Source organism: Ambystoma mexicanum, unplaced genomic scaffold (assembly GCF_040938575.1).
Source record: "Ambystoma mexicanum isolate Mex_15411 unplaced genomic scaffold, UKY_AmexF1_1 Mex_scaf31, whole genome shotgun sequence".
NCBI classification, from domain to species: Eukaryota; Metazoa; Chordata; class Amphibia; order Caudata; family Ambystomatidae; genus Ambystoma; species Ambystoma mexicanum.
Genome location: NW_027182446.1, coordinates 1,859,989 through 1,885,825, shown reverse-complemented (window position 1 = coordinate 1,885,825; position 25,837 = coordinate 1,859,989). Strand labels below are relative to the sequence as shown.

General features: G+C 45.5%; 1 protein-coding gene across 1 annotated transcript in view; it reads right to left on the bottom strand.

Moving 5' to 3' along the window:
* LOC138557994 (zinc finger protein 84-like) overlaps positions 1-25,837 on the bottom strand; it is a 343,267-nt gene that overhangs the window by 305,454 nt on the left and 11,976 nt on the right. The window contains exons 3-4 of the mRNA XM_069642664.1: positions 18,156-18,290; positions 10,335-12,035 (exon numbers count right to left, since the gene is read on the bottom strand). Coding sequence (XP_069498765.1) covers positions 10,335-11,629 — 1,295 coding nt within the window. The 5' untranslated portion in view covers positions 11,630-12,035; positions 18,156-18,290. The remainder of the gene's footprint in view (positions 1-10,334; positions 12,036-18,155; positions 18,291-25,837) is intronic.

Sequence of the window (25,837 nt, the reverse complement as noted above, 5' to 3'; positions counted from 1 at the left end):
TGAAAGCCGATGTGAGTGGTTGTCAATGGAGGGTCAAACTTGTGGGCCTGCAAGTGTGCAAGAGTAACTTCCAGGGAGGGACTCAGACAAAGCTGAAATCCCCTCATTTGCCTCATGGATCCTTTGGGGCAGGATGATTAGGGCAGTGGTGGTACAGCCTTGTGCCTGTGCACTCCTGCGGCTGTTGACCTGGATGCACTCACGCAACTCAGTGAGCTGCTGCTGGGCAGGAGTAATCATTGCCCCATGCCTGTCTTCCATTGCACATAGTCGTGCATCCATGTCGTGGATGCTGGGCATGGGTGGAGGAGGGGGCTGTGCAGTGTTGCCAGGCTGAAAGACTGGATTGGGTAGGTGGTGTGGTGGTCATCCTCCATGCTGTATCTTCCACAATGGCCTGGTGGCTAGTGTACCCGTGGTGGTGTGGAGGGCACAGGCGGCACGGTGGTGCCACTGACCACATGTGGTATGCTGGTGGCATCCGGCAGTGGTGCTGGCAGTGAGGCCTTCCCAGGCCCGCCTGCACATGCTGAGATGCACATTGATTGCCAGGCGCACCGCTGTCAGAGGCTGTGCCTGCTGGGGTGAGAGGAGTATGCTGTTAGTCTTCTGGGAGTATCATCTCTGGCATTGCATTACACTTGCGCTACATCTTGTGTGTTTTGCTCTTGTCATGCTGTTTCTTCTTTACTTTTACTTTAAGAGATTTATTATGCGCCTCCATGGACCCTGGGGCTTGAGGGCGCGACAAGACATATACAACATAAAAACAAGTAGGCCCTGGGGAATCCTATATTCAGCTGGCGAAAAAGGCTGCCTATGTGAACAGATGAGTTTTCAGTTTCTTTATAAACGTTTCAGTGCATTCCAGGGATCTCAGCTCTGGAGGAAGATTATTCCATACTTTTGGAGCAATTGCAGAGAAGGCTGTGTTAACAGTACAGCATTTGGGAGTGGTGAGAAGATTCTGATTATTAGATCTTAAAAAGCTGTCATAGGATCTTGTGACCAGTAGTTGTAGATATCCATGCATCTTACCCGATCTACACCTCTGAACAATGGTTAGGATTCGGAAACGGATCCTTGCTTCAATCGGTAGCCAGTGTTGAGAGCATCTGGCCGATGTGAGATGGTCCCTGCGTTTGAGCCCCGTCACTACTCTGACAGCTCCATTCTGACATACCTAGAGTTTATCCTGGCTAGTTTTATCAATACCTACGAGTGAACTGGAGCAGTAATCTATTTTTCCTTTAATCTATTAAAGGAACAGCACTCGTCCTTTAGTCTACTGACACTTCCCATGCTTCCTTCAATCCATTGTCAACCAGGATCGGTTAAGGTGCCGACACCCCTGCCATGCACCTATTGCTATCACATGTTCAACATCTTCCAGTTCAGTGCAATCTTCCTAACCTAAAATAGGTTGCCTGCTGTTCTACTCTGTCAATACTTCTTATGGGGGTCTAGTTTGGGGGGTCGGGGTGTGTGGAAGGGTAAATAACAGCTGATGCCATAAACTCTGCTCAACACGTCATGTCTCACTTCTCAACTATTTCAGATTTCATGAGCACAAGGTGCTCAGCTGCATCGTCATAAATTGTGATGCATGGACTTACAGCACCTTAACACATTAACACCCGAATCCCATTTGAATTCCACAGTGAAACAGCACTCGGCCATGCTTCAAAGCTCCTCACCACTCCCACCATCCCTCGGCTTTCTGATGCCTTCTGCACTGTTGCCACCTTCCTTTTTGACTGTTGCACCACAGCTTGCAGGGCAGTGCCCAAGCCTATATTGGTACCTACTTACTGAAATGCCAGTTTTTCTCCGCCTTTAGGGTTTCTCCGGCACAAGCTTACAATTCATTTCCATAATATCAGGGCCTTCTGTACCCAAGTCTCGCTCATGCAAAGTCTCTTGCTTCAGATGGTCTGATAGTTATAGACACAAAAGTTCCTTCTGCTAATCTTCATGTGGGACGATTATTTTTCACCCTTTGATGCCTCTCACACAAGCTTCAAAACCTGTCCTCAACATTAGCCTCCCTATATAGGGCTCAGACCATCAACTCACTGTGCACATCTCTCAGTCGGGTTGATGCTTGTCATCACAATGTTCACAGGTATATTACTATTTACCCCAATTTGCATGCATCCCTAAGTCGGGTTCACGTTTGCCAATTATAACAGATCACTTAGTTTTCAAAACGCGTCAAAGACTTTTGACTGTACGAGGGATTTGGCGTGTCCCTCGTATGACCACTTTGACACTTCATGCTGGCCTCCCCTAGGCCACCTGGTCGCTGTAGTTTCAATAAGCAAAAAGTTCTTAGTTCAATACGTTCTCTTTCTTTTAGGAGAGGGGTACCAGCTTGAGTATTTCGATTGAGCACCCACGTGGCACCGGACCACCGTATTGCTGGTACCAATTGGACCCACAAAAGACATGTCTATTATCTTCAGAACACAGTCTGTCTACTATCAGCTTCTTCTGATTCACCGGCTGTGCTGAACTCGTTGGCAGTTCCTTACCCGCTGGAGTCAAGGACGGTACCACGATGGCAACCACTTCTCCCCGCTGTGGCAATCAGTGCAGGAGGTTTCCACCTAGGACTGACATCAGGCACCACTCACCAGCTGTGATTCCCAGTCTTAAATTTCCTTTCGCGGAGGCTTCGCCGATCTGTGTTGAAAAGTGCAAGGGTAATTCCCTCCTGCTTGTCAGATCTGTAAGCCTTTCTTCTCAGTTCTAACTGCTGTCCCGGAATGGCTGCGTTCGACCTTGCTCAAGTATGCTCTGCCTTTTATCCCAGTGGGGAAGGGAAAGGGGAGTCAGGTGTGTGTTGTTATTAGCAATTGTCTGACCCTAGTGTTGGGACAAGTCAGGTAAACGGCTCTGGTGTTAGTCCGTTTTCTTTCACAGGGTTTGAAAGTGTTAGTGTTGGATGAGGGGGCAGGGTAGAGCTTCTACATATCCTACGGGGTAGGATGGGGAAAAGGTGTCATAATAAGGGGATACTGCATCTCACCCTCAGTGACCCACTTCCACTCCCTGAAGACCCCCCACCCATACAGGTGATCCTCCCTCACTGGTCCACCCCCAGGAACTGGTTCCAATAGCAATGGCTGTGGAAGACAGATACTCAGGGACTAGCAGGTGAGACACCTTCAGGATTTTCTTAGTCCGGGACATTTAAATCACTGAAGCAAGAAATGCAAGCAGGCTGCTGGCAGGAGAGAGTTGCTCATCTCCGTGCAAAGTGAGGTCTGGAAGGAAGTTGGTGAAGCTAACCTGCTCAGAGGAACCTGAAGGGAGAAGGCTGCTGGAAGTGGATGAAACACAGCAAAAAATGCCAAAAGCCAGGGGAGGGCTACTGGGCACTTGCTGGCGTCGGAGCACATCGCTTTGCTCTACAGAATCCCATGCGAAGCAGACAAGCCCAGCAGAAGCCCCAGGAAGCATGAGAACAGTCGAGAAACGGTTGCGGTTGCAAGCAGAAAGCAGCAGACCACCATCAACAGCGGACCTTAGAAGAAATGAGATGGCATCAAGTACTGGTGCGTCCATAAAGGGACAGATAAAAATGGGGTGTATTGGCAGCCGCTCCAAGCTTTACTGATAGCAAAAACAAGAAAGAGAGAAAAGGAACAGTTTCTAAAACCTGAGAAAGATTGAAGAGGCAGTTTTCTAAGAGAAGAGACTTTCAAGTTTGTCAATGCATGCTGCAAGCATATCAGAGACAAGGAGACCATAAATAAGAAACCAATGATATTAGCCAAGGAGGCTAAAAAGCGGAACCATCAAAAGGTGGGAGAGTGGGCAGGAGTTCACGTATGAAAAGCCCTGGCAGGAGAGTACACCAGGTATCCGAATCCCACATAAAAAGGAAGACAACCAGTTTGAAGAGAACCTCTGTTGTTGACCCAAGGAAATGCCAAGAACTGTTCTTCGCACCCGGGAAAGACTGTCTGACCAATCAGAATCCACCTTTCCCGGGCGAGATTCTGCCCTCATTGCCATTTTTGAACATATTTTCAATGGCCGCCGTCATCCAAAAATGTACCTAATCTATCTTCGATTTTAAGGCCGGCTGACATTTTTTATTTTCTCTTTCAGGAGATGCGCTCACGCAGAGTGCATCTCGCGTCAGGCAAAAACAAAAACAAAAAAATGGTATCCGTACCCTGGTTTAATGGCCCATTGTTTGGGCCTATAAAGCTCGGGTTGGTGGGCCATAAGTGCCATGTCCGCACCAGCGGCAGGGCGTAAAAGCTATATCTATAACCCAAAAAAGTGATGAAGAATCCAGGGAAGGGAAGAACCTTCTGGAGCAAGGATGTCCATACTTGAAATACTTCTTTTGTGTGGGAGTTAAACATTTTCCTTTCTTTTGAACATTTATAAAACACTCAAGGCCAAACACATTTTCATTTTCACCTTAGAATTCATTTGTTTTGAGTGCAAGGGTCAGAATAGTACTTTGGACACAGGATGGTTTGGTTTTGGACTTCTGACACAGACAGATCATTAGTTCTGAGTTTAGGAGGGAAAACTCCACTAGTGCAGGGACAGCGAGGCCTTTTCCCAACTTAGTTGGTGTTAAAACAAAAGTCTTCAGCCAAAGCCTATCTAACTTTTGTCCCAGTATAATTTCTGACTCCTCAGTTATTACAATCCTATGGAAAAGAAAGTTCATCCATCGCATTTGTTGTAAGAAAAGTGACAGGTCATGCTAGCAAATGTTTATACAAAGACAGGAAATGTAGAAGGTGGGTTTAATTCACTGGATCGATTCCTCAATTGTGTATCAATCCATTGATTTGTGAACACATCTTAATTTCCTCCATTTTTTCTTTAATGCCATATCTCATTTAGCTGAGAGTTAAGGTATGGGAGGGAACTCTTTGCAGATTTGAACCCCAGAACCTCCTTCTCTTTACCCCACCTCCTCCGTCACTAATACCTCCCACCATGTTCACCCCTTTCCCACCCATCTACTGAACCCATTACTACTTCTTTCTCTTTACCCAAACCTCCTCGGTCACGACAAGCTCCCTCCATGTTCACCCCTTTCTCACCCATCTACTGAACTCATTACTACTTCTTTCTCTTTACCCAAACCTCCTCGGTCATGACAAGCTCCCTCCAGGTTCACCTCTTTCCCATCCCTCCTGCCACGCCTCCTCCATGGACAAGGAAGTTTAAAAAGTGGACAATAACATTAATTCCAGCATAAAACTGGAATAGAGGTGCTCACCCCACTAATTAAAACAAATTAATTGTTCCAGGACACAGTTTACACTAAATGTCAGGGGAAAAGATTTAACACAAATGGAGTTACTAACAATGTATTTTTAATGTTAACAAAGTGACATAATGGCTGAAGCTCAATATTCATTTCATCAGCATTTCATTCATTGTATGAATCCCGCTAGAAGACATTTACATTAGACATGTCAGTTTATGCAAGACCAGCTTTATTTTGTAAACATTTATGTCCACTATTCCTTCTTGGAATTTAGAGAACAGCTGTGATATCATTACACCCACAACTCTCATTTCAGACAGAAAGGCACCATTTCATTTCCAAATGTGCACGACTTTTATCGTCTCACACCACAGAGGATATTTCTATTCCACCTGCTCGTTCGACTCTATTCACAAAACGTCACTTTCTAAAGTCTGTATAATTTAACAAACACTTGACATCTTCTCTGGGCCCTTCACATCAAACTAATTTCTCATAATATAGTGCTTTAATAGTGGGCATGCACCCACCCTTGTGTAATTGCACCTCCACCTGTCGATCCCAGGCTAGGGAACCATCTACTAATCCTAAATGCACCAATAGAGAAAGGCAATAGTGTAATACAGTACAGGGGATCCTGGGGAGAAAAGGAAACGGTAGTGCTGTAGAACATGCAACATAAAGTGGAAACACTGCAGCATTCAGCGAGGATGGCACTCCTGGTGATGAATGCATTTCTTGGAAACTGACTTCTGGAGTAATATTGTAGATTGCAGTTTTATGACTACCACTCTCCATGTTTTCACTGTTGCAAAACAGTCTTTGCACATTTGTTGTTCCAAGTTTATATATACTTCTCCATTTTTATTATACCTGAGGGCCCCAGAATCTCTATGAGTTGATGTTGAAAGTAAAATTACCGTATGGGGGTGTAGAAATATAATTCCCAGTAGAGGCATTTCTAATGGATTCCTTCCTTCCACAGATTCTTAATCTATGATATCCATATCCTAGCACAGCAGTTCTCTAGAAAAATGTATGCAGTCAGGGGGTTCGGCCCAGCTCTGTGTCGGGTCCGTCCAAAGCCTCAATGCGTTTTGCACCAGTAACAACATTGAGGCCAGTATAAGTAGTGGTGCCACGCCCCATGACCTCAGTTCCTTTTTTCAGAGCATTGATGCCTCAATGACACTGCACCATGGTCCCTGTAGGAATATGTCCCACTTCCCATCGACACTTTCATGTCGAAAAAGTATGACATTTACAACGAGATCCCATGGGTTTGGAGCCCATGGATTCTAGAGAGCAGACACTTCCCGAGGAGTTTTATGAGAGTGGCGACATGCTGGACCTGGCAGTTAATCTGCCAGGGGCAAGCGGTCTGGACAATTCCCTGTAGTTGGACATTCTACCGGCACCAACACCAGGTAAAACTCAAGCTGCTTTTTAGTGCCTGATGGCAAAGGTGGGCGATACCCTGGGTTCCTCTGTGCCGCCCAGGTCCAGAGTGCAATACAAACTCTGCGAAATTCTGGACGATGCACCAAAGAGGCACTGCTGCCCTTCAACGTGGTGGTAGAGGAACCAGTGTTGAAAGCGTGGGAGAAACCTGCCTCCGTCGACCCCAATGGACACAGATCTAGGATGGAAGCACTGTCCTGCACTTTCTGACCCGCCCACATCTTACCTGAAAGCATGGTGGTACTGGCCACTACAGTGAGCCTGAAAACCTCTACCTTTTCCCTCCCTTACACCGGACAGGTAAAGCAAAAGGCTGGACTAATGGGGCAAGTCAGTGTTCGTGTCAGGCAGCCTAGTGGTGAAAGCCAAGAATGCACCTTGTGCCATGGTGAAGTTCTCCTTTGGCCTATGGTCGGCTGTAGTCGGTGCGGCAGAGAATGCTCCAAAGGGCAGAGAAGCAAGGAGAATGTAGTTCTGGAGAACTAGGTGTCCCCGACAGCGGGTCATCAGGCCACACGGGAGAACATCACAGCAGATGCATTGAGCAGCCAGACCTCGGCCTACCACAAATGGGAGCTCTGTCAAGAAGTTCTGGTGGAGATCTCTCTTTACGGGGGTGACTCATGAAGTGGACCTCTTTGCGTCCAGTTTCAACCAGAAGGCAGTTCCACTGCAGGGAATTTTCTCAGTAGGGAGCTATCGGGGGGGCGCATTGACCATCGAGTGGACTTTTGACCCCCTTTATGGAGTGCACACCGATCCCAGTCATCCCGCTGGCCCTCAGGAGATCCAGTCTGTTCAAAACCACACTGATCCTGATCGCCCTGGACTGGCTAAAAATCTATTTATGCCTGCAGGCAGCATACATTTTCACTTTGATGCCATAGAGGGTCCTGGATCCTTTATCCTGTCCTCTGCCTCATGTGTTGGATTTTATACTTTCCTTGGCCCAAGCAAGCCTGCAGATTGACACTTGGAAGGTTACCTTCCCACTATTTCTGAGTTCAAGAGGTCCCTAGAAAAGGGCTTGTTTTTTACAATCAACATTGTTATGCAGTTTTTGTGGGGTTGGTGTAACCAGTTACCTCCCTGCCAGTCTGTAGTTGCAGTGTGGGATTTGCATTTATTTTCAACTTTTCTTATGTGAGCTCCATTTAGGACCTTTAATTCTTATTAGATTGGTCACCCTTATGGGTGATTTTTCAGGTTGCCATCACATCTGCGAGAGGAGTGAGTGAGCTCCATGTGTCGTTTCACTTCTGCATTTGTTATTTCCCAAGGAGAAGGTGACTGGGAGCGAGACCCTCTTTTCTGCCAAAAAGGATCTCGGATTTCCATCTCTCAGATCCATCTTCCTGTGTTCTTCCCTCCACCTCACCCTTCCAATGCAGATTAAAGATTTCATTGATTGGACCCAATACAGGTCCTTAATTTCTATGTCTCTCAAACTCGAGAGGCTAGGAAGGATGACCAGATTTCTGTTGGGTACGCTGGTGCTCGTGCTGGCAGGGCTGTGACCAAACAGACCCTGTCCAGGTGGATCATTCTCTGCATCTCAGAATGCTATGATCTGGGTGTGAAGGATGTGGGGTAAGGGTATCTGGGCACATTCTACCAGGAGGGGCTACCACCTCTGCCCTGCAGAGAGGGGGTTCGCCTTTCCTGGACATTTGCCAGGCAGCAACATGGGCATCTCTGCACACGCTCGCTAAGCATTACTGCTTGGATTCCCTTGCGGGTCAGGATGCCCGTTTTGATAGGGCAGTAATTCCGGGTTTTGTGGTTTAGGTGGTGTGCTTGCTTTTCTCCCTCCTCCAGATTACGTACTGCTTTGGGAGTCCATCATAGATGAGGAATCCATGGCAGGAAGGAATCCATTAGTAGAAAAAATGACTTTCCTTTCAGTAATGCTCCTTCTGATGGATGTTCCTGCCACGGATTCCTCATTGCACTTCCTACCTGCCCCTCTTCTGGGAAGCTAGTACACCATCAGTTCTACAGTCCCTCAGCATCAAGAGTGCTAGGGAAGGAGGGTGGAACTGAGGTCTGGGGCACAGCAACGCTACTTATACTGGCCCAGACATCATTTTGGTGCGAGGTGTGAAAAGGGTTGGACCGATATAGAGCTTGTGCTGCACCCCCTATCGGCAGAAGAGTTTCTGGAAAACACCTGCATGAGGTCATGGATATCATAGATGAGGAATCTATGGCAGGTATATCCATCAGAAAAAACATTACAGATAGGCAAGTCATTTGTTCTTTTTAAGTAGAAAGAAATTGCAACTTTTTAATTCACACTTCTTTATGACTAGCAATTCATGTAAAATAAAATAAACATTACTTTATAGCTTCTCTACATATCAAGCAGAAATCCCTGTAAACCACCATCCACTGGTACTGCCTGGCTGGCATCACTGGGATGAACATATTCATGAACCCGAGTGGGAGAAAGCAGGAAGGTTGGCACCAATTTGTCCATTGTTTCCAAAGTTACAGTAGGGAATTTGGCTACTTTGTTTAAGGGAGTGTTTGCCAATTCTTGGGGAGTAAATGGTTAATACATCGCTTATCTGTAGGGTTGGCATTAAGAGTTGCCTTAATATTTCTCTATGGCACTTACTCACCTAAAGGTTAATGGGTTCTAACAGCAGGTGGGCATTCCATAAATAGGGAGCATGAGGGGGTTTGAATATGTGTAAATAAATACTTCCTTTTTACATTCTTGGCTCTAAGACGTTGGTACAGTGAACTGCTTATTGAGAACACTGTTATGTAATGCATATAATGCCTCTCTCCCGGAAGCCTTTCTGTTTTGTGAAAACCTTCTATATCCCTATATATGTGCATGAGATGCAACAGGAACTGCAGCGGTTGTGTTACAGAACCTGGGAGTAAGTTGTAAGAGATGTACGTTGATAGAGCTGTGCGATGCAGTTGGGAAGGGAAATGCACTCTGAGTCCCTCCAAATCCACTTTTAGAATCTATGTAGCAAGAGCATACTATCAGTACTGAAAAAGACAAGATGCCCTCTGGGTTCCATTTCAGTAGATGGGAGCCTCCCTGTTGCATGTGGAGGGCGCTAGACCTTAGCTGAGCCAAGAGATAGGGGGAGACCTCCACTTAAGATCAGAGCCCTTCCTAGCTGCCGGGGTCCCAAGGGGCACCTCATATATCCTATGAGAGTCTATAGTTATTGATTCAACCACTGACTCTTTAAGCTTTTCCAAAACATTGGTGCCCATCAATTTGCATGAGGTCCTTAGGCAAAGTGTTCCATAGGATGGTTACCTTAATACAGAAGGTACAGTCTCCCTTCTGAATATTCTAGAAGGGATGCATTTCAAACAGCAGTGATGCAACAATCATAATCAGTCATCATTTGTGTGCCAAAGGAAACCGAGAACCACTGTGGAGGCAGGTTCTTCGCAGTATTAGACAGCTATACCAAACTCAGTAGCATTGTAGAAGCATCTCCTTCTATCAGAAGCAGCTTCAGTTGCAGAAGAGATGTCTCCACCTCCATGTCCTGTCTCATGGCAGATAAGAACATCCTGTGTACTGAAGTATTCGCCACATTCACTAAACTGAAATGGACCAAGGCATGCATGTTTTGTCTGGTGCCTAATAAGGTGACTGTTCCGACTGAAGCATTTTCCACATTCAGTGCACCAATAAGGTTTCTCTCCCGTATGTGTTTTCTGGTGGTCAACAAGATTTACCTTATACGAAAACTTTTTCCCACATTCAATGCACTCATAAGGTTTCTCACCTGTATGTGTACTCTGGTGGGTATTAAGAACTTCCTTTGTTGCAAACCGATTCCCACATTCAGGGCACTCATAAGGTTTCTCACCTGTATGTGTTCTATGGTGTTTAATAAGATGTCCCTTCCGAGCAAACCCTTTCCCACATTCAATACACTCATAAGGTTTCTCACCTGTATGTGTTCTCTGGTGGCTAGTAAGATCTCCCTTCTGAGCAAACCAATTCCCACATTCAGTGCACTCATAAGGTTTCACACCCGTATGTGTTCTCTTGTGGATAGTAAGACGTCCCTTCTGAGCAAACCCTTTTCCACATTCAATGCACTTGTAAGGTTTCTCACCTGTATGTGTTCTCTTGTGGATAGTAAGACGTCCCTTTGAAGCAAACCCATTCCCACATTCAGTGCACTCATAAGGTTTCTCTGTTGTATGTGTTCTCTGGTGGATAGTAAAATGTTCCTTCTGAGCAAACCCTTTCCCACATTCAGGGCACTCATAAGGTTTCTCACCTGTATGTGTTCTCTGGTGGTTAGTAAGCTCTCCCTTGGTAGCAAACCCTTTCCCACATTCAGTGCACTCATAAGGTTTCTCACCTGTATGTGTTCTCTGGTGGACAGTAAGCTCTCCCTTTGAGGCAAACCTTTTCCCACATTCAGCGCACCTATAAGCTTTCTCACCTGTATGTGTTCTCTGGTGACTAATAAGCTGTTGCTTCTGAACAAACCCTTTCCCACATTCAGTGCACACATACGGTTTCTCACCTGTATGTGTCCTCAGGTGGCTAGTAAGCTCTCCCGTTGTAGCAAACCCATTCCCACACTCAGTGCACTCATGTGGTTTCTCACCTGTATGTTTTCTCTGGTGGAGAGTAAGTCCTCCTTTTGTAGCAAACCCTTTCCCACATTCACTGCACTCATAAGGCTTCTCACCTGTATGTGTTCTCTGGTGGACAGTAAGCACTCGCTTTGTAGCAAACCCTTTCCCACACTCAGTGCACTCATAAGGTTTGTCACCTTTATTCATTTGGTGGTGGCTGATAAGTGTATCATGCAAATGGACACTATTCTCATAGTCAGTGCACTGATAAGGTTTTTCGCCTATGTCCTCATGTGGGCAATATGTATGTTCTTGAAATGGCAATTGTTCCCACATTTTGTGCACGTGTAAAGTGTCTTGCCAGTTTATTTTTTCAGGTGCCTTGACTTAAGTGGAGCCTTTTCAATTAACCTTTTCCCAAATTCAGAGCACAAATGAGAAATGCTTTTCTTAATGCACATAACACATTGTCATGGTCGTGCTAGATATCCCTCACTCCCCCAGGATATACAGAATCAACACACTTGGTTACTGGATGCTACCACAAAGTGGTTGCATGGATTGAAGCCATCGTGTATCAACAGACTTTGCAATCCCAGTTCCTGAATACTCTGAAAAGGCAACTGGACCCCAAACGTTCACTCTTCTAACATGCTTGGAAAGTGCATATTCTAACAATGAAGCTTTTCCCTGCGATAGTCCAGAGAATCAAAATCACTGGTGCATTTCTGGGGCATTTCACCTATTAAGATAAAAGGAGACACACATTATTAGTTTCAACATGTTCACAATCACAGGCAGCACACATAAAACTACTCAGTAGTAACTCCTCACATAGTAATTTATTTGACTTTGAAGTGCCATCTATTGGGGAAAGGTGCTCCAACAGGTGGCAGAGAAGTTGTGCTTCAATGGGAACATTTAGTGGAACATGTAACATGCAGCAGGAATAATGTGTTTTTATTTAGAAATGTTTTGCATCCAAAACACTAGGGGGAAAAAACCAGCCTGGGTGAACAAACATTTTAAATGCATATTATCAAGAACATGTATATGTTCTAACAATATATTTATTCAGAAATGACTACATTATCACACGGAAACTCCCAATTTCTACACACAAATGATAAAGGCAGGAGTTTGCCACCAATCGGACGCCAGCTTCACCAGTCCACTGTTTAATAACTGATGACTTGTGTATTGGCCAAAACATGAATAATGTAACCAACAGCACCATCGAGGAGACTGGGATTGTGATTTAAAGGGAAAGCAACAATCTCTTCCCATGGTGAGAACAGCACAGGCCGGGCTGCCACTACATTCAACCATTGACTTTAAACCTAGATAAGCTTGTTTTTCTGGAGATGAGGGATGGTTTGGAGTTTGTGTCAGAGACCAAAAGAATAAAGTGTATGAAAGACTCCACAATATCATCCCATTTGCCTTCTTAATTGTTCACATAAATGTCCCATTGCCAGGTACTAAATTGAATTGGCCAGAAGGATCCACTTCTCTTTCCCTGTTCAAAATACCACAGTGTCGTTTTCATGAGGTGGTACACACTCGGTTTTACTGTTAGGGAGTGGGTGTAAATAGGTCTGTTACCAAGCTACCATAACAAGACCCCTTTTTGTGGTTTCTGATCTATGCACCTTAGGTTGAATCTCAGTGCGCACCTGTGTGCTGTTACCATCACATCCCTAGGAACCAATGGAGATGTTGCCCAATCACTGCCAATATCCACAAATTGATGCCATTTAGTGATTACACACATGATTGCCGTTGATCTACTGTGGAGATTCTACTCGCCCTACTCCAGGGGAATCCGCTCAGCATAATCCTGCGGATCCATGATAGGGTGAGAATTTCATTACCAGCATCTCTTGCAACCCATATGGCAGCGACCCTGGAATAAGATGTATTTACACGTGAATAGTATGCATACTCCCCCTCCGCCCCCCCCCCCACAATGGGCAAGTGTCCACCTGTCTGTCAGTCCTACATTTATTGTGTGGGTAGCTATCACAACAATATATGCGAGAACCTTTGAGCTGTCCAGTATGGGGGACAAACACCAGTTTTAGGTGACACAATGAGCACATTTGTTTTGGCGTGCTCCTTGTTCCCAGTGGATAATCCTTAGAAGACAACCTCCCCCTCATCTGTTCTCAGGTGCGTCGTCTGTGCAGCCACCACCTTAGGCTGTGTGAGTTTAACCATCCTCCAGAAGCAACTACTCTTTTTTAGGATGTCACGGTCCACAATATTTAACAATCTTGGTCTAACCATATCCTTGTGTGGCGCATATCAATCTAGAGTCCCCTTTGAACCCAATTTCCGTGCTCCCCGAAAGTTTATCCATTTATTTTGCTACAATAAGCGATTGCAATAAAAAGTAGAATGCCCCGCCGTACTTCAACACCCACAATCCTAGTCTCTACATCCGTGCTTCTGAACTCGCTGTGTCAAAACGAATAAAACATTCCATCATTGAGGTTCTTTACTAAGACACAGAATGAGCCAGAGTCCTGCCCTTGACCAGTACCCCTCCCGACATAGCAAAGTCCATCGATTCATTCACGAGACATATCTTTATCATCTTCATGTACCAAAAATGTAATGCACATGTTTTCCCAGATCCTTGCAGGAACCTACAGCTGAACACTACCACAAGTTGGCAATGTAATTCTAGCAGTATTAAAGGCTGTGCATGGCCCTGGCCCTCTGCCTCCCTGCATCATTAATATCACATCAGCCTGCCATGATCCTGTGAATGACTTTGCCTGCCAGTGCTTGATCTATTAAACCACACCTTGCTGCTGCCTTCAGCCATGCCCATCTCTCTGTACTCTAGTACCTGGCTATCATCCTCAATGCTTCCCTTTCCCAGGAGGTCTGCCCAACTGACCATCGAACATTGGTAGGGCTGAACCTGCAGGAGACCCAAGCAACTGGTTGGTGGGATGACTCTGGGAAGCCTAGATATGGATTGCTTCTTGGTTCTCTCCTCTGCCTTGAAGGTGTTGTATTGTGCTGTTGCCTTCCACCCACCCTCCTCCTCTGCATGGGGTATGTGTGAGGAACGAGGCATACTCCTCTCGAGTCCAGATGATCCATGTCCACTTCCCTTTCTGACATTCATCTGCAGGGTAGTGTTCGAAGATGTGGGAGTCTGCGCAGGCTCACACGAGATGCCATTTTGGCAAGCATATAGTCTAAGAGACAGTGTATATGCGGAACCTATCATAGTATATAAGAAGTGGCAAGCACTAACGTTAACTAAAAACCAATAAGCAAATCTTATTAATGTTGGTCTCAAATGTATGTAAACATAGTTTACGCCATGGTGGTAAAGTCACGGCCCAGGCGGTAACTTACCGCCTGGGTCGTAATGAGGCCCTATGTGTTGTTTGTGAAGAGATTTCACAAGTGACATATTTTTGGATGAACTGCAAAACAGTGGCGTCACTGTCCTGACCAAATTTAGGAGAAGTGTTGAACTTCTCCGAGGGGAGGAACCGTCGTATTACAAATAAAGTGTAGCATAGCAATGAAGCGATGATGGAAATATCTTGATACATTTACAGAATCTAGAGAGCAGAGTTCTCCTGGTGTTTTTATATCTATGTTTTTTTTTGTTTGCTAGGCGTAGGAAATCATGTAAATCTTCCCATGCATATTCTGCACAACTTAATGTAACAAACCAAGTGGGTGGGCCAAGGTTTCTTATCATACAGCGTACATCTCTGTGACGTCGGAACCAGTATTCTTTTGTACCACGCATGTTTGCTAAAAGATTTGTAATACTTGACTGTAAAACCTCATCTTTTTCTTGCACTTTTTGTAATAATTGCATAGCTGACATATTTTGAAAATGGGTACTTGATTTTAATGTGTGTGCAACTCCGTAGCATAGAGTTGCTAGTTCACTTTCAGAGAGAAGGTGGAATATGTATATCACGTTTTGTCTGAATCTGGGGTCATCTGAATACATTCGTAAAGAGCGATATTCTGATGCTGTTATCTGTGTGGGTCTATCATCGTACCGTCCTCCTTTTCCAGTAGGAAAGAGTAGAGGAAAGGTCTGTGCTTCTATACTTTTTTCCCATATGCTGATTGGAGATCCTTTGGCTTGTCGCATTTAGTACGTTTCCAGGGCATCATCTATATTGTCTTTAAAGTGTAAAGGATGATTTGTATAATGGTCTAAAATATGACGTGGATTGCCGGATATGGCCCAGGCGTAAGGCATTCTGTATATATTCCTTGAGAGCCAGGTCTTCTGAGGGAGACAAGGAATACATCCTCCCGGAAGGTATGCTAACACTAGGTAAGAGGTCAATGGGACAATCATAAAGCCTGTGTGGACGAAGGGATTCTGCACAACCCTTATCAAACACTTCCTGGAAGTCCTGATATTCCGGAGGAATGCCTGAAGCTATGGAACCCACTATGTGCCGGGGTGGATCAAGCTCCATGGGGAGGGTGTCATTCGGTGTGAGTTGAGCGACGGCCCCTAATAACTGCGACAGAGAGTCAGGTACAGCAGACTGGGCAAGGCAAGAGGATTGTCAATACGTGGACTCGAAGTACAAGCGACCGGAGGCCCAGTCCACGACAGGATTGTGAACCCGTAAACATGGAATACCAAGGATGAGTCCGAATTGGGTGTTGTGATCAAATCGAAGGATATAGTCTCTTTGTGTGTGTCCTGAAGTAACAGTGTCAAAGGGGCCGTTTGTTGTTTTATGGGACCAGAAATTAACAATGTTCCATCAACTACCTGAACTGGTTCGGGCCGGCTCTTGTTCTGTAAGGACAGGTTCAAGGAGGCTGTGAGGGAGATGTATATGTAATTTCCTGTGGCACCAGAATCAATGACTGGGTGTACGATGTGACTAATATCAGAAGAAAAGAGCAAGGTGGCCTGAATTGAAATGGGTTTCATTCCTCCGTAGGTGGGTGTGGTCAACACATAAAGGCAACTTACACTGGTTCAAGTGTGATGTCTGTGCAGCCTTTGTCAATTGTGTCATGCATTCCTTTGCCTGTACATGCACCCTGTATCGTTGTGGCGATTGTTCAGTGGTGTGTCCCTGGTGGCTGTGTGCCTTGTCTGGTGTTTCACAAAGACGAGAAAGGGCCCCATCTCAGTGTTGTGGATTTGGTGCACACAATTCCTTTTTTGAGTTACTATGAATTCATCTAACCTGTTCTGCTGTGTTCCATGCACTCTGCTATGCACAGTGAGGGTTAATGTCTGCTTTGTGTGATGGGGTCGTGCATGGGACATGCTGGGATGGATAGCCTGCTATTGGGTGCTGTAGTGTGGTTGTGGTACATGTGGTCATGTGTGTTGTAATTGCTGCAGTATGTGTACGTCAGCTTGTGTGCCCAGGTGTGTCCAACATGTGCATGCACCCTTTGCTCTCCCCTGTTGTTGGTGTGGGTGCTTGTCGGGTGCTGCTAGTGCATTCACTTGCCATGCCATGCTTTGTTTCAGAGTTAACCCACCCCCAGTTTTTTGTCAGGGGCTTCACTGTGCATATGTGGAGCCGATTGGACTCACCCAATATCCAAGTCTGCTGTCCTCTGTACCTCTCCATGTATCCCAGCAGTGTGCTGTAGTGTAGGACCATGGAACCAGCTTTACCAGTGGGGGCACAGCTGTGCAGATGTTAATACTGCTCCCAATGTCCTCCTGGATTGAGGCCAGCAGTTTGGTGATGATCTCCCTGTTCATGCGGTACAGGGTGACCAACTGGGTGTCAGTGAGGGCCCAGGGTAATGGCTTACCCCTAGGGATGGGTGCTCGCCTAGCTTGAAAAATTCTCCTCCACCTATGCCACCCTGCACTCACTGTGCCCTAGCCTGGTTGTCAAACTTCTCAAGATTCAGACGCAGCACCAAGCAGCTGGCTGTTCCAGCTTGCAGAAAATAATGGAAGCATGGTGTTGGAAACAAAGTTTGGGGTAGGGGTGTGCCTTATGTAGCCCTCTGGAGTACATTGGATGCACCTGTGGTTTTATTTCTAGCACCTGTGTTCATTTACCTCCAGCTGGAGGCTGGAAATAAATCTCGGCTGTTTCCGGCGCTAATACCGCCATACATGGACTTGATATGGCTGTAATTGCGATTTGTGTTGTCAGGGCTATTAGCACTAGTGACAATAGCACCAATTTGTTTTGTGGCTGAAAGAATTACCTCTGACTTGTGATCCAGCGGAGTGGTATTGCCTGTGCTAATTCCGTTACCACTCCATTTAAGGGCTACTGCCCAACTCGTGATGAGACCCATTATTATTTACTGTGGAAGTCTGGGTTGTGTGCCAGGCTAATCAGTAGTTTTGGAACAACCAGGAACACTATGGCTAGTGTAGCTTCTGGGCTGCAACGCAATGGTCTGGGATGTGTTCCAATAGTTCAATAGTTCTTTTTGTTTTGGTTAATAGTATCCAATGTTCTGATAACAATAATTAAGTCCTGAAAGACTACAATGGACTACCAGGCTTCTGGGCTAGGCCCGATATGAGGGAGATTGTTGACTGATGTCAGGATTGAGCAGCAAAAGAGGGGCAGGTTCTCAGTAACACTGACCCCAAGCCAACATAAAAACACCAGGAAGGGGAAGCACAGTACACTCCTTACCCACAAAGGAAGCCCTATTGTATATGTATTTAGCAATATCACACCTGGGCTCTGTGTGCTTGGTTTGTCCAGGAAGGCTGCGTTCTGTGCAGACAAAAAACTACCTTTTCCAGAATGTCCAGCCGTGCCATCATCTTGGGAAACAAAGCCTATAAAAGGTCATGCCACTCTGCAATCCATGCTCGGCGTTCGCAGTTCAAGTGAGTAATGTTTACCTGTTAGCAACACGGTCGGGGTGGCGTGTTTTCTTCCTACGTCATTGCCTCCTTGTTTCTTCCTGGATGTTTTTCATTTGTTGGGCTACCATCTGGCTTCAGGATGAACCCCTGCCCTCTGCACAGGTTCTGGACCTGAAAGAAGAAAAGTAGCAGCTAGGTGTTACGGAGCAGCATGTGCATGCAAGTTGAATCCATTGTAATATCTGAAAGACCTGTTGAATGCAGTAGTATGTCGGGCACTTGGGCAGTACCTTCTTATCTGTAAAACTATGCTGGAGACCTGTTGACTGCCAGAAGTGCATTTGATCATTGCGCTAATACTTTGTCTGTTAAAAAATGCTCGGTGTGAAGTAACAGTGTGCTTATGGAAGGGTGCCGATATAGCAAAGCTAATGAAGAGTGGCACTAACATCGCGGCAGCCCCGTTTGTACGCAACCAGAGAACTTTTCATCAATAACCTATCCAACCACGCTGTAAGCCCCTTGCAAAAACACCAGGTAAAGATCAGTGATGGGAGGGGAAAGAAACCAGGGAAAGGAGGGGAAGACAAGGGTTGGAGCCTAGGTTACACGCTCATTGCTTTTACCGCTCTCTCTCCACCATGCAGGCAGTGCAATTCACAACCAGGGATTACAGACTACATGACGGGTTGATTCCGCCACAAGAAGGTTCAGCACATAGAAACCCATTTCTTTTGGGGGACCTGGGTGGAGGGGCTGTTTCATTCCAGTGCTGCTATCCAGTCCCGCTTTGGAGTCTGTGTGCTATCATCACTTGTGCCTCTGCTTTCCCTGGGAAATCCATGACAACCCCGCAGGACCTCAGGTAAGGTGTTACAACTGACGGGCATGGAGAGAAAAAGAGCATCAGGCTTTTAGACATATAAAACCTTCGGCTTTTATAGATAAAAATCTTCAGGCTTTTGATAAACAACTGTGCTAAAGCTATAAAAAGCCCGTTTCTAGGAGGAGTCACACAGTGCTGTTTGTGAATCCTGAAGGAATGCCATTTGACTGGAGAGCAGAGCTGGAGGACGAGCATTGAGCAGGGACAACTTCCTCCATTATGGCCATAGGGGAGGGATTAATTGGCACACCTTTATTCTGCTTGGATGTTGAAGCTTTTGGAACTGGATGTTTGGGCTCTAGAGACTCAACACTTTTCTTTTTGCAAGAACTACTATATTTGACTTAGCTGCATAGGGAAGTAATCCTACCTATGGTAATCAGCTCACTACCCATGGAACCATTTTATTCATATTTGGCTTATGTTTGCATCATGGTCTATTCCAATTGACACTACATTTTTTAAGGCACCTTTTTGATGCATTTTGCAAAGCGACCATGATGTTTGGATAGGCGGTTTATCCAACTGGATTTAATATTTTGGAATGTTTGTATGTACAAACCACATGCCTTTGAAAGGATGGCAGACAGAAAACGTAGAATAAAACCAATCCAAATGACCAATACAATCACTACACCTCTTTGCAAGTAACAACAAGGTTTATTATATGCAAAAGGGTCTCAGACAGTTCCATATAACGAACATGACGGTGTCCAGTCAAAATATCGAGAAAATAAATGTCGAAAGACAAACCGAAAACATAACGACAAAAAAAAGGTTGAATAATTTATTTTTTATTTATTTTTTGTTTTGGCTCTCGCATGTAAAAAAAAAACGTAAAAATAATAATAAAAGGGAGGTTGGGGGGAACCTCCCCATTTCGAATAAAAAATGTAATAAAAAAGAAATGTGACTTTTTTTCCACTTTTTTTTGATATTTTGACTTTCAACCTTTTTGTTTTCGATTTTTTGACTATAAACCGAACATGACACAGGTCTCATCTCAAGACGTTACACCTTATATAGAAGAAAAAGCGCAAATTAACAATACTATGCTTAATGAGTACAACATAATCCCACCACCCTCATTGGCTACCATCTATAGAACATGCTAATCGCCCACCCTGTAGTCCCATGACCGATTGGCCACATCTACGCTGCCCCCATTTCCATAGACACCTGGTCCCCTACATAGTCACTGACGAACCCAAATGTGTGATTGGTGTGTCCTTATCGATAAGCTCGTAAATCTGGGTCCATCACGTGATGTTCACTCTCCTGTTCCAGGCACAAAGAAACTTTGCAAGGCCAAACTCTGCTTTTGATGAGACAGTAGGCTTCCTCATGAAACCAGATGCCATGGCGCATGTGAGCTGCGGCCCCAATCTGAACAAAATGTATTGGCATCAACTCTGCGACCCCTGTCCCGAATCACAAGACTTTCTAGACACAGCTCCCTGCACTTATCTCACAACCCCAGGTGCCCATGGATGATATGACAAGGGCACCATTCTCCACCAGTCTGAATTTCAAGGATTTGTTTGCTTAAGTTGTGCGTCTAGGTGCAATTCATATGGGGTGTCCATCCCAGGGTGAGGGCAGTAGTGTTCTGAATCATCGGCTGGCTCGTTGGCATTACACAGCCACGTGCACTAGTCTCATGAATTTGTCCTTCAAAGGGCACATCCCGGACTGCTCTTTTACCAACTAACATTCCGTTCCCATCACATCCAGGCTCCGCAGCTGGATACAAATAGTGTTTATCTGCGTACAATGAATGCCTCTGACCTCGGCTTCTCTGCTGGGGGAATGGAAACAGGGCTTTGTTTTTGGAGCTGGACTTACCGAGCAGCAGATCCACACTAAGTCCAGCATTCTCATCTGTTCATCGTGTGCTGGGCATTAACATCCAAAATGGCGTTACTCCTGTCACTTTTACCACACTGACCTCGTTTCTACCACACTACCCTACTGACTCCATCTTCCACCTACGTCTGCTTCTTCCCCCATATTGCACATCAATACATACTAATAATACAACTAAACACCGGCCTATAAAGGTGCCCTATCTATAACCTCTGCAACTGCAACATTAATACATTTGTTGCTCTTACTGTGTTGCTATATGTGGGCATCTAAATGTATCGGACCGAACTAAGACAATGTATACTCTGTCCATGGCACACCCTTCACTCTGCTCCCACAAGGTGGATCACTGATATATTTTTCTCAACCGGAACCTTTTTGCCTGCCTGGGATTCTGTACGTGCATTCAACACCATCCCAACACCTTCAACAAGGACCCAGGCTCCAGGCCTCCAGCTCTCTTCTCCCTACTATCAGTGGACTGTAATGAGTATTAGAGATAGTTTTACCCATTTTCAATATCACTCTGTGTTAGGCAGAATCATATGCAGTGCCCTTTGGGAACACCACACACAATTAAGACTACTACGTGACAGTACAAATTCACCTTTGGTACAAGCCTGTACTACACAGTAAAGTGGTAGCGATGGCTGATCAGCCAGACTTATCTCAAGAGTAAAGTGAGCAGTACTAGTAGTTACACAAAGGACAGCAATTACTATGGTTCAAACAAACACTGAATCAAGGTACCTTTAGAGCAGAAGAATGCTGTAGCTGAGGCAGACGTTCCTGGCAGATCCTGCAGGCTCATGGTTCCTGAAGCGACTGTCTGACTAACATGAAGGAGGAAGACTGGAGAGTCCTGCACTGCCCAGGGAAGAAACCAGCAGCAGAGCAAAGCGACAAATAAAATGTGTGCTCCTTAAAACGCAAGCAGGTTCCAGTCCTGCTGGCTATCTGGTTCACTGTAGCTGTGCACAGCAAATTCGACCAGAAGAGGGAGGCCTGGCTTGGAGTTTGGTGAACTGGTTGGTCCCACCAGCTAAAGGGGAGAAGATTCCTTGCAGATCTTCCCTGTGGTCGAAGGTTGGAGATTCGGACCGCAGCAGGGCTTCACCGGGAGGTTCATTCGTAGCAGTGGTCCACTTCTTTCAGCTTCTCTTCGGTTCTCACGATCCAGTGGCGACTCTGCCTTCCAAGCCCCAGAGACCTGCTTTTTATGTAGTTTTCCCCCATTCACATAGCCTGGCTGTCAATCACACAGCATGGTGGTTGTCCTGGCGGGACAGTCACCTCAGCCAATCATACAGAGTGCGACATGGGTCTGCAAGGAGAACATGTGCAGGGAGTCTCAAACCCCTCCCTCACATCCTGTCCCCCTCAGACATTCAGGCGCCTAAGGAGGGCTTCTGTGCAGAAGCCTGCCAAAGGACGGTGAACAAAGGAACCAAATCTGGTTTGGCGCACAGAGTAAAACACAGGAAAGACCTTTACAAAAAGAAATGGCGAATAAACCCAGCCGGAACCAAAATAAAATAAAAGGGGTCCAGCGGGTTTATGTTTGAGGCTACTAACTTAGCCTAAAACAGTACCAAGGCTATTCAAATAGACAGCAGTAGGAAAAATAGGGTAGATACCACTGCCACCAGCCAAATCTTAAAGAGAGGGGAACAAAATAATGTTCCTTGAGAGACAGACAAAAAGGTATAACTATTAACCCTTTCCAGTACTCTATGTAAGATAGTTTGTACTGGGTCTGTGAATTTAAAAAGTCAATGGCAACTTTACATGTTCTGGGAGATAATAGTCAGTCCCAGAAAATGGAGTCTTAGTTCGGAAGTCTAAAAAAGACAACCATGTGTCACTGCAGTAAAGGTGCTGTGTGACACACAGTAAAATGATGATGCCTATGGAATAGGTGATGCTCCACAGTCCATGAACACATACAAATTTACAACACATAGCCAAAAACACATGTAAGAGTGGGAAAAAAGGCTCACACTCTTAGGAGGTGAAAAAAATAAATCCTAGAAATCCAGCAAAGCTGCTGAGGGTCTCAGTAGGTAAGGGAAATTAGCCATTCTGGAGAATTCTCCCTAACACTCCCCCCCCAGACTAAGGGACAGGATGATTTAATCCACTCCTGGATGAATCTCTTCACTCTAGTCGGTTATAAACATCCTAGAGAGACCATCAGCATTTTGGTGGTGACATCATGACCTGTGCTCAATGGTGAAATCAAACCCTTGCAGGCAGATTGACCATCTTAGGAGTTGTGGGTTCTCCCCTTTCATTTACATTAACCATCTCAAGGGTTGGTGGTCAGTCTGAATCACAAAAGTAGATCCATGCAAGTATGGTCTAAACTTCTTCAGAGACCACACAATGGCAAAACATTCCCGCTCTATGGTTGCCCACCTTGTTTCTGGTTCCTTCAGTTTCCCGCTGATGAAGCAAATGGGGTGCTCCCTACCTTTCTCATCCAGTTGACTAAGGACTGCACCTATACCTGTATTGGATGCATCTGTCGGCACAATGAAGGGTTGGTGATTATTAGGAGCTCTTAGGACTGGAGCTTGACAAAGGGCTTTATTCAGGTTTTCAAAGGCTTGAGTGCACTCCTCCTTCCATCTAACCTTTTTAGGGAATTTTGGAGAGGAGACTATATTCAAAGGAGAAGTTATGGTCCCATAGTTCTCGATGAAATTCCTTTAGTACCCAGTGAGCCTAGGAAGGCTCTCACTTGGGTTTGAGTAGTAGGGGTGGCTCAGCTTTGTACAGCTTGTACTTTGCTAGGCAATTATTTCACCTCCTCCTACCTCATGACCAAGGTAGACCACTTTACTCTGATCGATTTGACATTTGCTTGCCTTTATGGTCAGATGGGCCTGCTCAAGAGCCTGCAAAACATATCCTAAGTGATCAACATGTTATTTCCAAGTAGGGCTGAACACTGCAATGTCATCCAAGTATGCCATGCAGAAGTCCTCCATCCCATTCAGAACTTGATTGACCATCCTTTGGAATGTACTAGGTGCATTCTTTAATCCAAAAGGCATAACCTTAAACTGGTAGAGGCTTGCTGGGGTTGAAACTGCAGTTTTCTCCTTGGCATGGTCTGTCAGGGCTATTTGCCAGTAGCCTGATGTCAGATCAAATGTACTGAGGTACTTGGCTACACCAAGCTTATCCAAAAGTTGTTAGGGAGAATTCTCAAAATTGGCTAATTTCCCTTACCTACTGAGTCCCTCAGCAGCTTTGCTGGATTTCTAGGGTTTATTTGTTTCACCCGGTAAGAGTGTGAGCCTTTTTCCCATTCTTACATGCATTTTGCTGTGCGTATTTCTACTTCATGGGTGATCTTGGGCACTGGAGCCTCACCTACTCTATGGCACCATATTTTTCTTTTAGACTTCCCCGTGACTCCATTTTCTGGGGCTGACTACTGTCCCCCAGAAAAGATAAAGTTGCCATTAACTTTATTTAGTCACTTTAACCACAGACCCAGTACACCCCAGCTTACATGGAGTATTGGAAAGGGTTAATTCTTATCCCTTTTTGTCAGTGTCTCTTGGAGCATTGTTTCGCTCCCTTTACACTAAGACTTGGCTGATGGCAGTCGTATCTACCCTATTTTATATACCGCGGTTATCTTAAATAACCATGGTATTGTTTTAGGCTATTATATTAGCCTCAAACATAAACCCGCTTAGCCGTATATGTTTTATTACGGTTCCAGCTGGGTTTCTTCGCCATTTCTTTTTGTAAATGTCTTTCTCGTGTTTTACTCTGCACGCCAAACCAGGTTTGATCCCTTTGTTCGCCGTCTTTTCGCGGGCTTGTGCACAGAAGCCCTCCTTAAGGCACCTGAAAGTCTAGGCAGGAAGTGAGGGAGGGATCTTCGGACCCCTGCCATGGGTTCCCTTGGTAACCCAAGTCACACTCCTGTTTGATTGGGTGAGGGGCCTGTCCTTGCCAGGACAGCCACCCTGCTGTGTGATTGACAGCCAGGCTGTATGAATGGGGGAAAACTGCATAAAAAGCAGGTCTCTGGGACTGGAAAGGCAGAGTCGTCACTGGAACGAAAGAACCTACGAGGAACTGATGGAAGAGGACCCCTACAAAGCCCTGCTGCAGGTCCGAATCTTCAGAATCCTACGACAGAGAAGATCCTCCAGGAAACGTCTTCCCTTGAGCTGGTGGGACCAACCAGTTTGCCCAAACTGCAAGCCAGAACTCCTCCTCTGGTCGAATTCGCTGTACTGAGCTACAGTGGGCCGGATAGCCAGTTAGGTCGAACCCTGCTTGTGTTTTACAGAGCGCACCTTTTATTCGTTGCTTTGCTCTGCTGCTGGTTTCTTCCCTGGGTAGTGCAGGACCCTCCAGTCTTCCTACTTCTGATCAGTCCGACAGTCGCTTCAGGAACCGTGAGCCTGCAGGAACTACCAGGATCGTCTGCCTCTGCTACAGCTCCCTCGCCGTTTTAAGGTACTGTGCAAATCCGGTTGTTTGTTTTGTTCAGCCGCGGTGAAAGTGTTTGAAATCTTTTTCCAATCCGAGGGCTTGTCCTTCTCTTCTCTTTGAACTAACTTTTCTACCAACCAACCTTGTCCGGAATCTGTGGCACGAACTTTACCGCGAACTACACTGAACTGTATTATCTTGAGCAAAAGACTTTTGACCTATTGACTTTGGCCCTAAGCCTTTTCTCTCTGATTTTATCATTGCAGTCTCTCTTGTTCAATTGCCCCGAGTACTTACTGTTGGTGTGATTCAATTTCTGTTAACTTCTGTCTTTCCCTCCCTTTTAAATTGCTGGAGTGCCATTTTGCTCCCACTTCATTTTGTGAGCTTAACTTGTCTGGAATTTAAGGGAAGTGGTGTGGTGTATTAAGAGTGTGATTTTTAGACTGCTTATAATAGTGTAATGTTATACAACTGAAGAGTGAAATAAATGTATATTCTT